The 16014-nt window shown below is 35.5% G+C and overlaps 1 protein-coding gene across 1 annotated transcript in view; it reads right to left on the bottom strand.

Moving 5' to 3' along the window:
- Positions 1 to 16014, bottom strand: part of CTNNA3 (catenin alpha 3) — a 1693405-nt gene that overhangs the window by 1593935 nt on the left and 83456 nt on the right. Inside the window, exon 5 of the mRNA XM_017876520.1 lies at positions 11737 to 11856. Within this exon, the coding sequence (XP_017732009.1) occupies positions 11737 to 11856 (120 nt within the window). The remainder of the gene's footprint in view (positions 1 to 11736; positions 11857 to 16014) is intronic.

Raw genomic sequence — 16014 nt, 5'->3', positions numbered from 1 at the left:
ATAGTAGCACGATTTATAATCCATTGGGTATATACCCAGTAATGGGGCTGCTGGATCAAATGGTATTTCTGCTTCTAGACCCTTGAAGAATCGCCACACTGTCTTCCACAATGGTTGAACTAATCTACACTCCCACCAACAGTGTAAAACCATTCCTATTTCTCCACATCCTCTCCAGCATCTGTTGTTTCCTGACTTTTAATGATTGTCATTCTAACTGGCATGAGATGGTATCTCTTCGTGGTTTTCATTTGCATTTCTCGGACGACCAGTGATGATGAGCATTTTTTCATGTATCTGTTGCCTGCATAGATGTCTTTTTTTGATAACTGTCTATTCATATCCTTTGCCCACTTTTTGATGGGGTCGTTTGTTTTCTTCTTGTAAATTTGTGTAAGTTCTTTGTAGATTCTAGATATTAGTCCTTTGTCAGATGGGTAGATTGCAAAACTTTTCTCCCATTCTGTAGGTTGCCTGTTCACTCTGATGATAGTTTATTTTGCTGTGCAGAAGTTCTTTAGTTAAATTAGATCCCATTTATCTATTTTGGCTTTTGTTGCCATTGCTTTTGGTGTTTTGGTCAGGAAGTCTTTGCCCATGCCTATGTCCTGAACGGTACTGCCTAGGTTTTCTTCTAGGTTTTTATGGTTTTAGGTCTAACATTTAAGTATTTAATCAATCTTGAATTAATTTTTGTACAAGGTGTAAGGAAGGGATCCAGTTTCAGCTTTCTACATATGGCTAGCCAGTTTTCCCAGTACCATTTATGAAATAGGGAATCCTTTCCCCATTTCTTGTTTTTGTCAGGTTTGTCAAAGATCAGATGGTTGTATATGTGTGGTATTATTTCTGAGGCCTCTGTTCTGTTCCATTGGTCTATATATCTGTTTTGATACCAGTACCATGCTGTTTTGGTTACTGTAACCTTGTAGTATACTTTGAAGTCAGGTAGCATGATGCCTCCAGCTTTGTTCTTTTGGCTTAGGATTGTCTTGGCAATGCGGGCTCTTTTTCAGTTCCATATGAACTTTAAAGTAGTTTTTTTCCAGTTCTGTGAAGACAGTCATTGGTAGCTTGATGGGGATGGCATTGAATCTATAAATTACCTTAGGCAATATGGACATTTTCACATATTGATTCTTCCTATCCATGAGCATGGAATGTTCTTCCATTTGTTTGTGTCCTCTTTTATTTCGTTGAGCAGTGGTTTGTAGCTCTCCTTGAAGAGGTCCTTCACATCCCTTATAAGTTCGATTCCTAGGTATTTTATTGTTTGTAGTAATTGTGAATGGAAGTTCACTCATGACTTGGCTGTCTGTTTGTCTGTTATTGGTGTATAGGAATGCTTGTGATTTTTGCACATTGATTTTGTATCCTGAGACTTTGCTGAAGTTGCTTAACAGCTTAAGGAGATTTGGGGATGAGATGATGGGGTTTTCTAAATATACAATCATGTCATCTGTAAACATGGAGAATTTAACTTCCTCTTTTCCTAATTGAATATGCTTTGTTTCTTTCTCTTGCCTGATTGCCCTGGCCAGAACTTCCAACACTATGTTGAATAGGAGTGATAAGAGAGGGCAGTATTGTCTTGTGCCGGTTTTCAAAGGGAATGAATTCTTCCAGTTTTTGCCCATTCAGTATGATATTGGCTGTGGGCTTATCATAAATAGCTCTTACTATTTTGAGATATGTTCCTTCAATACCTAGTTTATTGAAAGTTTCTAGCGTGAAGGGCTGTTGAATTTTGTCAAAGGTCTTTTCTGCATCTATTGAGATAATCATGTGGTTTCGTCATTGGTTCTGTTTATATGATGGATTACGTTTATTGATTTGCATATGTTGAACCAGCCCTGCATCCCAGGGATGAAGCCAACTTGATCCTGATGAATAAGCTTTTTGATGTGCTGCTGGATTCGGTTTGCCAGTATTTTATTGAGGATTTTCACATCGATGTTCATCAGGGATATTGGCCTAAAATTCTCTTTTTTTGTTGTGTCTCTTCCAGGCTTTGGTATCAGGATGATGCTGGCCTCATAAAATGAGTTAGGGAGGATTCCCTCTTTTTCTATTGATTGGAATAGTTTCAGAAGGAATGGTACCAGCCTCTCTGTGTACTGTGAATCTGTCTGGTCCTGGACTTTTTTTGGTTGGTATGCTATTAATTATTGCCTCAATTTCAGAGCCTTATTTTGGTCTATTCAGAGATTCAACTTCTTCCTGGTTTTGTCTTGGGAGGGTGTCTGTGTCCAGTAATTTATCCATTTCTTCTAGATTTTCTAGTTTATTTGCCTAGAGGTGTTTATAGTATTCTTTGATGGTAGTTTTTATTTCTGTGGGATTGGTGGTGATATCCCCTTTATCATTTTTTATTGCATCTCTAAGTAGACATTTTTCTAAGGAAGACATACAAATGGCCAATAGATATATAAAAAGGTGCTCAACATCAGTAATCATCAAAGTAATGCAAATCAAAACAAAATAAGATACCACCTCACAGTTGTTTGGATGGCTATTACCAAAAAACAAAAGATGACAAGTGTTGGTGAGTATGATCAGAAATGGGAACACTTGTACAGAAATGGGAACCTTGGTGGGAATGTAAATTGGTATAGCCACTATGAACAGTAGTATGAAGGTTCCTAAAATATATTTAAAAAATAGAACTACTATATGATCCAGCAACCCCACTTCTGAGTATATATCCAAAGGAAATGAAATCAGTATTTTGAAGAGATATCTGCACTTTCATGTTCATTGCAGCATTATTCATGATAGTCAAGATATAGAAACAACCTAAGTGCCTAGGATATACTTTAAAGGTTTAGAGGACACAGGATTCTAGAAATTGTCAATAAATCAAAATTCCATTACAGTAGAAAACTACAAAATTATGCACTTTCTGTATTATTTGTGTATCCATGATAAATTAGTTGAACCATATGATGCTTATAAGTCCTTCCTTTGTCTACAGCATTGTAATATTATTGCATTTTCTTCTTTTTTTAAAAAAAAAAAGGCACCACTGAATTATTTTCATTTACTGGCACCTCAATGCCTAATACAGTATATTCATATATATTGATAAATGTTAAAAGCATCTTTGTTGTTCCTGCAGTTTAATATGAATTTCCTGGATTATTCCACAGTCTCGATGCAATAAGGTTCCTACAGACTCAAGAAAGTCCATACCCTTTCTGGTACTCCTTTCATCCTGGTAGAAAATTCTATTCTACTTCAGATTCCTAGGGCTCAATCTGAAAGAGGAGAACTCCCACCTGGAGGGCAAGCATAATCAGAAAGAAGTGGACTTCACTGAAAAGTCAATTGTGCTGCATCCCCATTTCAGTCCTTTGTTGTACATTTCTGTGAACACTCAAAGAAGTTCACTCCTTTCTTCTTGAGTAGGAAAGTGGAAATGTAGAGTGGCTGGAGGCTTGCATTTTAGAGAAGACTCCACCCACATCTTTTATTAAGGGGACTCTGAGGGACTCCTCTATTTCATATGTCCCTGGAAAGAGGAGAGAGTGTCACTACTCAACCACCTGGCAAGGGTCCAGCAAAGAAAATGCACCTCAAGACACAGGATATAGCAGAAGTATGTTTTTCCTGGAGAGAATGGGGCTCACTTCCACAAAGGCTGCCATCAGAGTCTCTCATTATAGCCATATATAAGCAAGGCCTCCCAATCCATTAATCCCAATGAAATAAACTGAATGCCCTGGCTTTGTTTTAACATTAGAAGAGATTTCTGCAACCAGTCCAATCTCAGGATCATGTAGCTTTTCAAACAGGAAAAGAATGCTTTTCATACTATAGGTCTTCTCTTGGTTTCAGGATACAAACCAGATACCAAGAGTCAACAGAGGGCTCACCAAAGAACCAAAGGTTATGAGAATACATCATTTCCTATTATTGTCCGAACTCTGTCATTAGCAAAGTATGCGGCCTTGTACAAGATATTTAATCTCCTTGCACCTCATTTTTCTCATCATTAAAATAAAACATGTGGGGCCGGGCACAGTAGTTCACCCCTGTATTCCTAGCACTTTGGGAGGCCGAGACAGGTGAATCGAGTTCGAGACCAGCCTGGGCAACATGGCAAAACCCTGTCTCTACTAAAAATACAAAAAAACTAACCGGGCATGGTGGTGGACGCCTGTAATTCCAGCTACCTGGGAGGCTGAGGCAAGAGAATCAATTGAAGCCAGGAGGCAAAGGTTGCAGTGAGCTGAGATTGTGCCACTGCACTCCAGCCTGGGTGACAAAGCAAGACTGTCTCAAAAATAAAAATAAAATAAAATAAAACAGTTAGGTTAGATGAATTCAAAAGATTCTTTACTTGGTTTAAGGTTCTCTACTCTAGCATACCCTCTGTAGCTTGCATCTTAAACCACTAAAGGTCATAATCTTAGTACTGAAACATTACCTTCTTTTCACGCACAGATCACTTTCAAAGTGCAAAACAGACTAGAGAAGACATTTTCAGAGGTAACTCGTCTATTATTTCTCCTCAATACCAACTTTTATTGACAACCTTAGGTACGTCAATAAAAGACATGTACAAATAAGCACCATATTGATGCAAACACTGAAGTTTTTTTTTGTTTTTGTTGTTGTTGTTGTTGTTGTTGTTTTGCCATCTCTGGAATTCCTATCAGCATTGTCAATTTTGAAATAACCCATAACAAAGAATTAACTATTTCAATAAACATTCTCCACTATAAAGTAGCCATAAACTGCCCACAAGGTAAACTATTGTATAGCAAACAACCATGTAAAAATTAATAAATCTTCTCTGGTGCATGAAAATCAGCTAACGCTTGACTCAACAGCTTTCTACCTAAGTACCACCAATAAACTGAGCCCCAGAGACAACAGATGGAAACAGAATAGCAAACCTTAGGAATTAAAAGATGTCTCTATAATGTTTTTACTTTGCTAATTTAATAGAAGACACTTAGTTGTCATGACCATTAACTATCCAGTGTGGAAATCAAATTTTAGAAGGAGGACAAATGTATAATATACATCATTTTAATCATTCATTTTAAAATAAAGGCAATTTTCTTACATTAAAAAATCCATATGATTTTTTTTCTTCAGACTGTGACTACAGAAAAACAAATCACCCTATAAAGATCTGTAGTTTATGAAGCAGTGAAAATGGTCAAATGGTTATTGCAGTAAGCTAGAAATTAGGAAATGTGAATATTAATTCTAAATTTGTTACTGACTCAGGATGACCTTGCATGATGCATCCAACCTTCTTTTCTCTGTATCAGAAAACTAAAGAATAAATGTAACATCATATTCTTTTTTCCTTTGGGACAAACAACTGTGTACAATTGAATAAAAATGAAATTGTATGTGTACTGGCTAGAATAAAATATGTTTGGGTTGGTTTGAACTTAGCACAGTGTTTAATAATTCAACATTTTCATACCTGTGCAATAAATTTTAAATGATGTCTGAAATGCTTTGAAATCTTCAGAAACAGGTTTATAAATGGCATAAATAATCATTTTATTTGATCTGGCAAATAAGATATAGACTACCACCTAAAATATACATGAATATTTTAATATAACAGTCCTTGGTTCACTTACCCTTAAAAGAAATAATTCAATCAGAATTCTTCCAAGACAGTTAGATTAATTACAGAAGAAGGAAAAAAAGAATCTCCTCCCAATTGAGCAATTAACATACTTCATCTTACAAAGGCCACTGAAGTTAATCCATGGCTATAGAACTATTGCTCTAGAAGTTTAGCACCTCCCCTTAGTACTCACTGAGTCCAGCTCCCACTTACACCCTTCCTTAGACTGCATCTAAACAATTCCAGATACATACGTTATTTTTTTATTTTATTGATTTATTTATTTTTCGAGATGGAGTTTTGCTCCTGTCACCCAGGCTGGAGTGCAATGGTGTGATCTCGGCTCACTGCAACCTCTGCCTGGGTTCAGCCAATTCTCCTGCCTCAGCCTCCCGAGTAGCTGCGATTACAGTCACCCACCAACATGCCCGGCTAATTTTTTGTATTTTTAGTAGAGACAGGGTTTCTCCATGTTAGTCAGGTTGGTCTTTATTTTTAAAGGTCTTAAAGAAAATATATTTACAACTCCATTTTAATGTTAGCCCCAGTGGAAAGTTAGTCCCTACCTTATAAGGTCCTTACAGATAAGCAATTCCCAGTGCAATATTATTCTAGCTCATTCATTACATTTTTCTTGCTATAAGTCCTTACATGGTTGAAGGACATTATTGGAATTCATCAACTTTTTCTTCTCTATATGCTATAGTACAACTGCAAGCCTAGCACTATTTAGTTTCATTTTCTAAGCATTTCTTCCATAGGATCCCTACACTGTTGTCTTGTATCCTCAGAGTTCTCGAGTTCCCAGGGTAAGCCTAAGAGTATTTTCTATGTGGTCAGTCATTATCTATCTAGAATTTTATTTTTTTTGTTTTGAAATATTTGATTGACAAAGATTGAATATATTCAAAGTGTGCAACAAGATGATTTGAGAGATATATACACATTGCATAATGATTACCACAATAAAATTAATACATCTATCATCACTCATGCTGTTTATTAGGTCCTGAGAACTTGTTCATCTTATAAGCGAAAATGTGTACCCTTTGATCAATATCTAGTAATTTCCTCCATCCACCAATGCCTGGAAACCACCCCTCTACTCTCTGCCTCTCTGAGTTTGACATTTTTAGATTCCACATATAAGTAAGACCATACAGTATGTATATTTCTGTGTCTGGATTATTTTGCCTAGCAAAATGTCTTGCAGGTTCAACCATACTATTGCAAAGGCAGGATTTCCTTCCTTTTTAAGGCTAAATAATATTTCATTGCATATATGTGTGCCACATTTTCGTTATTCATCTGTCAATAGACACTTAGGTTGTTTCCATATCTTGGCTATTGTGAATAATGCTGCAATGAATGTGGGAGTGCAGCTATCTCTTCAAGATACTGATTCCATTTTCTTTGGATATATACCCAAAAGTAAGATTGACAGATCTTATAATAGCTCTATTTTATATTTTTTACCAACCTCTATACTTTTTCTGAAATGACTATACAAATTTACATTCCCAACAATGTGCAAAGGTTTCCTTTTCTCCACATCATCACCAACCCCTGTTATCTCTTGTCTTGCACACCTGTTAGGATGGCTATCATAAAAAGATAAGAGATAACAAGTAGAATTTTATTTTCAATAGAAGAATGTTAACCCTCAGTCATTTTATCAAATAAATTTTATCTGACTTATTTCTATTTTCATCTTTTATATAAAAGTTTTCTTAAATTCAATTTTATCCTACAAGGTATTATGTACCCTTCTGGCTTTGAAATTATCTAAAAGGGGTCACACACCCAATTTAGTAAAAGAAAAAAAGCAGTTGTTCACTCCTGAGCATCATCAGTAACAAAGTATCATGTGCTGAACAATACCTGGAAGCATAAGGGAAGTTTGGGTATATAGAATGTAATTATTAACCTGAATTGGATGTTAGCCAGAACACCGGACCCACTTCCCCCAGCAGATTGTCATAGTACAAGTCCTCAGTACATAACTGCCCATCAAGAGACACCACCTTAGAAATATATTAGAACCAAACGTTGCAGCTCCCTTCTCGAGAGGTGTCAACATGTTCTTTTTGTTACACAGATCACCAACTGCTAGACTATGTATGTCCAAAAACATTCTATTCCATATGTTCAGAACAGTGCTGGACCCTATGTACAGCACAGAAGTACACAAAATAAAGAACATATCCATATCCTTATGGAACTTACAACCTATTTAAGAAAATGGCTTATGAGAATAACACAGAACACTATAATAGCTACCAGTTATACTAAACACATGTCAGGTGCAATGTTAAGTCCTTTATACATATTTTATAGGACTTACTTTATACTTGATATATTGTTTCCTCAAAGCAAGCTGTTTAAGTTAGGGGTTCTTTTTCTGATGCTTTTTAAAAAGAAACTCAGGTGCCCAGTACAAACAGTCTAACCAGGTTTGGGTAACTACAAAGCTCACACTCTAATCACTGTACTACATAGATTCTCAATGAGTATATCATCAATCAGATGCTAAAATGTATGACACAGATAAAAGCTAAGAATGGCAAACAGTGAAGAGTTAACATATTGACTAGAGGTCACAGGAGGAGGTGTTACGAGGTAGGCTAGACTTCAGTTTGACTTTAAAGAATGATTTAAGTACGTAAAATGAAAGGGGCTGTATATTCTAAATACCAAGTTATATAAACTTTGTGGACAGGTCAGAAGGCAAGAATAGCATGCGGTGATCAGAGAGACAAGAATCAGATATGTGATGTGTTTCAACATGCATGTAGGTCTGAAGTGCAATAATTTAATTTTACTTATTTTTGTATCAATGTGTAAATGTGCTTTAGTCTATATAATGTTCAACTCAATAATGTCAACTTTATTTCATATCAAAAGACTTCAGAAGCCTCTGGAAATGGATGTGTTTTATAATGTTATTATAAGTTTTAAGGGTAAAGAGAGAAATGAATTACATTAGAGTCCACATTATCAAACCTTATTTTGTTTTACTCCACAAAATGAAAGCTCTAAGGAAAGCTCTTGATTTATAAGCACTCAAATTAATACATAAATCTGGGATCAGTGTAATAACTGGAACTTGCTATTACCATTCCTATGTCACACCAACTAGAAGGATGAAAACCAAGCAGCCCAAGCAGATAAACTCCAAGACTGTACCTACCTTTTGATAGTAAAAACCAAAAGAGTGTCTAGATTCTCCAGTTAATCCTGTTTTGTCATCTGTTTACTTCAGGCTGACTCCTCCCGGTAAACCCACCACCTCACGTATCACAACCTCCTCTCTCACCTTTTCCAATCAAAACTATTTCAACATTAGTCTTTCTGAAAGTACGAAAATGTAGAGATGCTTGTACCCAAGGAATAGCTGATGCACTGGCACTCACTCTTTTAAATAAATAAATGCTAAGTTCACACCCAGGAAAGAAAGCACAGTAACCTCAGAAAAACAGAGGTGCAAGAATGGAGCAAAGTATTCCAGTAGTCTATCTTGCGCCGAGAAAGAAATCTCTCAAAATCTCTCAAAATGTTAAAATATCATAGAAGGGGACAGAAAATAAAACCTAATGGATGACTCCAATAAAATAATTATAGTCAATTCATTGGACATCCATAATTCAGAGTTAACACTGGCATTTTCTGTTTCTTTTAAAAAATGGATAGAAGAATAAAATATGTTAGGAGAAAACCTCAATAATACATAGGGGCAAGGGACAATCTCTCAGCCCATGGTATCCAGGAAGCGAAAGGTTTATGCTCTTTTGAATTTTAAAAGTGTAGCAAAACACATTGATTTTAATTGCCTATAATCTGAGGTCAAACCTTTTGGCATGGTTCTTTGTTCATAGCAACAACACCACCAATAATATTTACTGAGGATTTGCCATGAGTCAGATACTGTTGTAAGCACTGGAGAGGATACAGCATTAAAGGTGACAGACGAGGCCCTATCCTTATGGAGCTTATGTTCTGTCCCAATGTGGAATGATAAATACGGTTGGACCAGGGAACAAACCATGACTAATTCTCTAATACAAAGAATACTGTCTTATAAAGAGGAAACTTTCTTGCTAAATTGGCAATTTTACAGAGACCTGAATCTTTTCTATTAGAAGAAAAACACTTCCTGGTGTGTGCTTAATCAGGTTTTGGAGCTTCAAAGGAATAGAATCAGAGATAAAAGACAAATCCCACCAAGCTAGAGAAGAGGTGATGTTCTGACCCTTTGACCCTGCCCATCAAGAAGACACAACACTCCAGGTTTGAAGTCAGACTTGATTTGGATTTGAAGCCATTTCATGCCTTATTAGCTCCATGACCTTAGGCATGTTACTTAACTTTCTTAACAGTTTTCTCATCTGTAAAATGGTGCTAATAAAAGCCAGCTCACTGTATTGTTATAATCATTTAAAGATTTCATTCATAAATGTTTAAATCATACCACGTGGCATATGCGTTTCATTTAATAAATAGTATAGATGATTTATATATGCATATATATATATAAACACACTCCATGTGCTCATCTTTTCTTTACGCACATATAATTTACCCATCTATCCTCAATGCCATTCTCCCAGAGTTCTACCCTTCTGCCCTTGAGGTATTTACCTTCTTCCAAATTCACAATTAGCTAGGAAAAGAATCCAATCACTGAAAATGTGTTAATGAGAAAGGATAACGGAAGAGTACAGTGACTACTGCCTGCCAGCTCAAATACCCCTCCATGGAAGGTTTTGGAAACAAAACTGTACTAAAACTTGCATAGGCCAGAGGAGTGACTCTGGTGTGAATGCTAAGCAGCATCCTCTGGGGGTTTGTTGTAGTGGCACTCAGTAACCATCAAGTGCTAATACCTAGACCCTCATTAATTTTTTTAAAAAACAAAATTTAAATGGACATTGTATCCTTTTTCATGTAAATTAATATATGTGCAAAAGTAATGTATTTGTTCTGGAACATTCTATAAAATAAATATAACCCCCTAGGAAAATAGGGCCACAGAAAGGTTAAATGTCCACGTAACATCTGTGATAGAGCGATACCTAGAACACAATTCTCTTTTTGGCCCAATAATTCTAGACCATATCATGTTGACTTCATGAGATTTAACTAAGTATAGAAAGTTCCACTTTGAAAACCTTCATCCAAAAGGATCCAAAGCTTGTGAATTAGGCAATGGCAAGAATGCCACGCCCTTTGCTACGCTAAGAGGAAAGTCTCTCAAGTGATCGACTCGATGCCTGGCCATGCAAGTCAGACATTTAGTCATTTTTCTAGACGCTATCCATCATGGAGCACATTCCCGAATTTCATGCAACCTTATCTAAACGTCTAACTGCCTATTCTGATCAGAATAAACTTTTGGTGGAAGTAAAAGCTTGACAATGCTGACACCTAGTGGCTGTGAAGAAACTGGAGCAGATCCAGCCTAGGAAGAGTAGTGAGCTACTGTGGCAGTGTCTCCAAAACACACAGCATTTAATCATGATGAATATTCGGTTATGAAGTACAAATTCTAAAACAAACCCTATAAAAGTTTATTTCAGCTGTCTATCTTGGGGCCTACAAAAGGAGGCAATAAAAACCTTGCATTTGAAAAGTAAATTTTCCTTCTATCTTCCACACTTAGCAAATTACTCATCTTCAAAGATCAAAGAAAACTAAAGATTGATTCATATTTTGACATATTTATGACTATTTTCCTTAATGTTGCATGTACACCCACAACCTTATCCTGGTCTTAAGGTGATTTTTCTCCCCAGGTCAAATATAAAAGCCAACTGGCCAAGCCATTATAGAGATTTCCTTTATGCCGCTGAAGCGTCCCTAGTCAAAGGGTAGTTGGATTTTCACAAACCAGCAGGAATTTTTTTTAAGCGAGGTATAAGGACACATGTGGAAACCCCTAAAGTACACATCTAAAAGCAAGGACCACATTGAACACTGTGGGAAGCCATATGAACACAGCAGATCAGCACAACACAACCTGTTTCTGCTCTAACCATTAGAAGATAAGTTTCCTCAGGTCCACCTGCACCTGTGACAGGCAGGATGGCAGGAAGCCTAAAGTGTTCATCTCCTCCACCAAGGAGAGCTCTGACCCCTACCTGCTGACGTTTGAAGGCTAAATAATCCAAATTTTCCAGCTCCTTCCCAAGCTTCTGGTAGGTTTTCTGGAGGTCGGATTTGTTGGCAACATTTTTGAGAGACTCAAATGTCCTTCGAAACTGAAATTGAAAACAAAAGCAGATCGTTAGGATAGCAGCAGATTTTTCGCAAATTCTCAACTTGCTAACACAAAGAGTCGATAATGAGCCTCAGTTTCTCCCATTCATAATACAGTGATAACAAATGCTAGCTAATTATCTTCCAATGAAATAATTAGGGACACACAAAGAGTTATAAACCGTATTTTAAGTATAATCAACATTATTGCATGCATGAGAAGCCTGTTTAGTCTTCATTCTAACAAAAGAGCACACTTCATTTAAAAAAATAAAAAAGAAAGTTCATCTTTTAAGATACACTTCTGCTTTTAAATTTTTTTAAAAGCACAGTGAATGTATAATTTCAAATCATAATGAGGAAGCATTAAAGAGTGCTCACATTTCAATCATGGAAACAAACAAATTTATGAAAATGTAGTTGCTTACATGATATTTTGCAATAATGGCATGAGATCTGGTTTGCCTCTATAATAATATCTATGCAGAATAGGTCACCCAACAAACTTCAGCAAGGAAGATCTCTCAGAGCTTGTATTTCGAGAAGGAAGGAAAACTTAACATTTTGATGATCAAAGCATATGTGGCATGTTCAGCAAACATTTACTTATTTCTGCTCTATAACACAGATGAGCTATGAGCAGATAGAGAGTTCTGATCAGTTTTGCTGAATCAGAATGCTCCCATTCTTTTGAAATCAGGTACTAGATAAATACAAAGGTGAAAAATTGCAACAAACTACAGAATACTGTCTGCTACTAATAATTAATTAAGCAAACGAAGCTCACAAGAAATTGGATTCTTGGTTTATTTTAGTAAATTAGAACATACTTTGGAGGGTTAGTGATTGAAAATGTCAAGTAATGTAATTTGCAAGACATTTGCATTTGCTCTCTCTTTATGTCATTTATTTCCCATATTCTTACTCTGTGCCATTAGACAGATTTCTCCAGATAGAGACTTGACCATCTTAAACATACCAGAACTCCACTGTGACTATGATGCCATGAGACAGGCTAATAAGATTTTATAGAATATAATTAAGTTTCCAGGGAAATTATTTGACCCTTCCTATATCAGACTCTATGAAATAAATCATATTAAAATGGCATTCTACTGAATTAAATCCCTAATTTCATGAAAGTAACATGTTTATCTCAATCCAAGGTGACAGAGGGAAAAGAAATGGGAAATAACAGTGCTAAGATTCCATGACAGGACATTAAATTAAATTCAACAAATAATCATTTAGAACCTATATGCACAAGGCACTATGAATATAAAAGACATTTCCTGCCCTGAAGGAACTTAGACCATTGGAGAAACTAGACACGAAATTCGGAAATGAGATGGACACTGACACTTACTGAGTGCCTGCTCAGCCCCAGGTACTTTATGCTTTCCAATTGAATCTTCACAAGAACCACAGGAGTTCCTATTTCTTTTCTCATTCTACAATTCAGTAAACTGGGTTTCAGAAAGTTTGATTGAACTGGGTTTCTATTACAACGTTCATGTTCTTTCTACTCTATCCTTAACTCTAACACAAGGCAAGGTAGTAAAGAGAATGCAAAAAAAAGAGATAAAGGTAACATTGGTGAAAACTCAGAAAACTCACTGATATTGACTGAGGGACTCAGACCACGTAGAAGACGTAAGAGAATTTGAATTGGGCCCCAAAGGACAGGAAGTCTTTTAAGAGTCTGACATGGAAACCAATTCTACCCAACACTTCAAACACAGCCAAAATCAGTTCATTTTTCCCACTTATAACAATAAACAAATTTCTTTCAACATAATTTTAATGACCTTTATATGAAATATTTATCGTATTGTAGAATCATTTCTGTGCCTTGCCCATTTCTTGGTTCATTCTCACTATGTTCAAATCAAAATAAAACCTTATTTAAGATTCTAAAACATTTAAGTAATTTTATCTATGATTTAAATAATACAAGCTATTTCACTGACAAATCCATTTAACTCTAAAGCATGTTTTAGCCCCTGTACTTTGTCTTCCCTAAGAAATATTAGCTCTACTTCTTAAATATTTCTTCTTCATATTTATCTCTGTGAACATTATACAGCTCCAAATGGGAACTTTAGAGCAAACACACTTGTAAAGAGTGTTCAAAATAAAAAACACAGAAAACCATCACTTCCCAGTAATATGCCCATGGCCAAAGAAAAAATGGAGAAAATCCAGTAACAATACATCATCACAAGAATATTTTAACTAAAGGTCGGAGTTTGTATAATATGGAGAGTTCAGCTTGAACTTTCGTTACGAGGAACTACATCCTCCATTTATTGATAATAAAGAGTTCAAAATACTGTAAAACCATGATAATTTCATTCATTTAAGCAGTTTTTTTGCTTACAAAAGCAATTAATTGTCAAGGAGAGGTCATATGAAACCTGTGGTGTAGCTCTGGCTTAGCTCCCTATTGAACACACCCCATCCCCACCTGCACACATTTACACTTAAAGATGCTAAAGAGTGAAAGCAATAATCTTACTTTGCAAATAATGCTGAAGTACGGAAGATAAAAGTTAGGTTGAGGCCTAGATTCTAAAGAGCATTCACTTGAACATTTTTCTAACAGGCCACAATGGTTAATCATTGAAACAAACCTCCAAGATTTTCTGTATTTGTTCAGAATTTTTTTATATTGATAATATTGATAATTTTTTATATTGATAATTTTTGATATTGATAATTAATTTATATTGATAACATGATAATTTTTTATATTGATTATTTCTCCAAATAAATGATCTCCCAGTTGGAGACAAGTTGGGGAAAGGAAGCACAATTAATTCAAGAGATTTTTAATACTCCTGGATTTTACTTATTCAAAGTTTTGAGTGGGAATTTAAAATGAGCCAAAACCCCAGAATAATTTGTTGAACCTTGAATTTTCCTGTGTGCTTTTTTTTAACTCATGATAAACCAAACTCAAACTTTAAAAGCTGAATTAGACTAAACCCAAAACAAAACTTGGACATACAAGATGATAACTGAGGTGGAGTAAAACCAATATCCCTAAGCCCAATACTCCTGGGAAAAGTAAGCACTGTCAACAACTCCCAAAGTATGTTTTCTCATAAATTATTTCCGCTCAGAATAATAATAGTAATCCATCAAATAAAACAGCAGAAACTATAATTGTTCATCTCACATTAAAATAGCTGACAAATTATTTTGCAAGAAAGAAGCATAGAAAAGGCAACAGGGAAATGTCTACTTTGTCTCAGCAGTCCCTTTTCCCAGATACATTTTTTTCTCCTTTTTCCTGACAATACATATATGAATAAAACTAAGCCAATGTTCTATACAAATTATGCATCCAATGAGTTCATGTAAATTATGTAGATTCATGGAGTAATTTGAGAAAGACATGAAGAAATAGGCTGAAACAGCAGGGAAAAAAAATGCAGCCAAGGCTCTGGCAAACAAAGTTTTCCTCGCCCTCACTGCCAACACCCTGGCTTCCTTTTGTAATCAGATCGATTGATTCAAATAACTCTAAAGCTCCAGCAGCCTACTAATTCCCATAATTTAAAAACATCAAGTAGCATTGCTCCAAAACAAGAGCTAGCTCCACAGTCATCATTTTTTTCTTATTTAGTATTTCATGCATTTATACAAAGTGCTGGGTGCTACCCGTAGCATGAAAAGAAATCCCATACTCACAGCAATATGTGTACAAAAGGGTATCCAAGAAGTGCCTGATGGAAAGCATTATATCACCAAGTGTGATCTTAGTGTCCCTAAATTGTCTGTTTGAAACAATGCCAAAAGTTTCTAGAAACTAAAGCAAAAGGAAACAATAGTCAAAGAAATAACATATTGATGCTCTATAAATATTAATACTTAGAGTAAAAAGAAATTATTTTAAGCATAAGAAATGGCTAATCTACCTTACTTAAATATAGCAACCACAGAACAATCAAAAATAAAGTATTACAGAGAAAGAAATTACTTAATGTTTCTGAACTTAATCCATTGACCTTCATATATATTTTCCAAATGAACTTACAAGATGATAATACCACTCGTTAAAAGGAAGTTTACAACTGAAGCAGAAAATTAAAGCTCACATACATATCTCAAATGATTTTTTTTTTTTTTTTTTTTTTTTTTTTTTTTTTTTTTTT

The sequence above is a fragment of the Rhinopithecus bieti genome, unplaced genomic scaffold, assembly GCF_001698545.2.
Source record: "Rhinopithecus bieti isolate Rb0 unplaced genomic scaffold, ASM169854v2 scaffold_8307, whole genome shotgun sequence".
Taxonomy (NCBI): Eukaryota; Metazoa; Chordata; class Mammalia; order Primates; family Cercopithecidae; genus Rhinopithecus; species Rhinopithecus bieti.
Note: the sequence above shows the minus strand (reverse complement) of the source record. Positions and strands in the feature narration are given on the sequence as shown.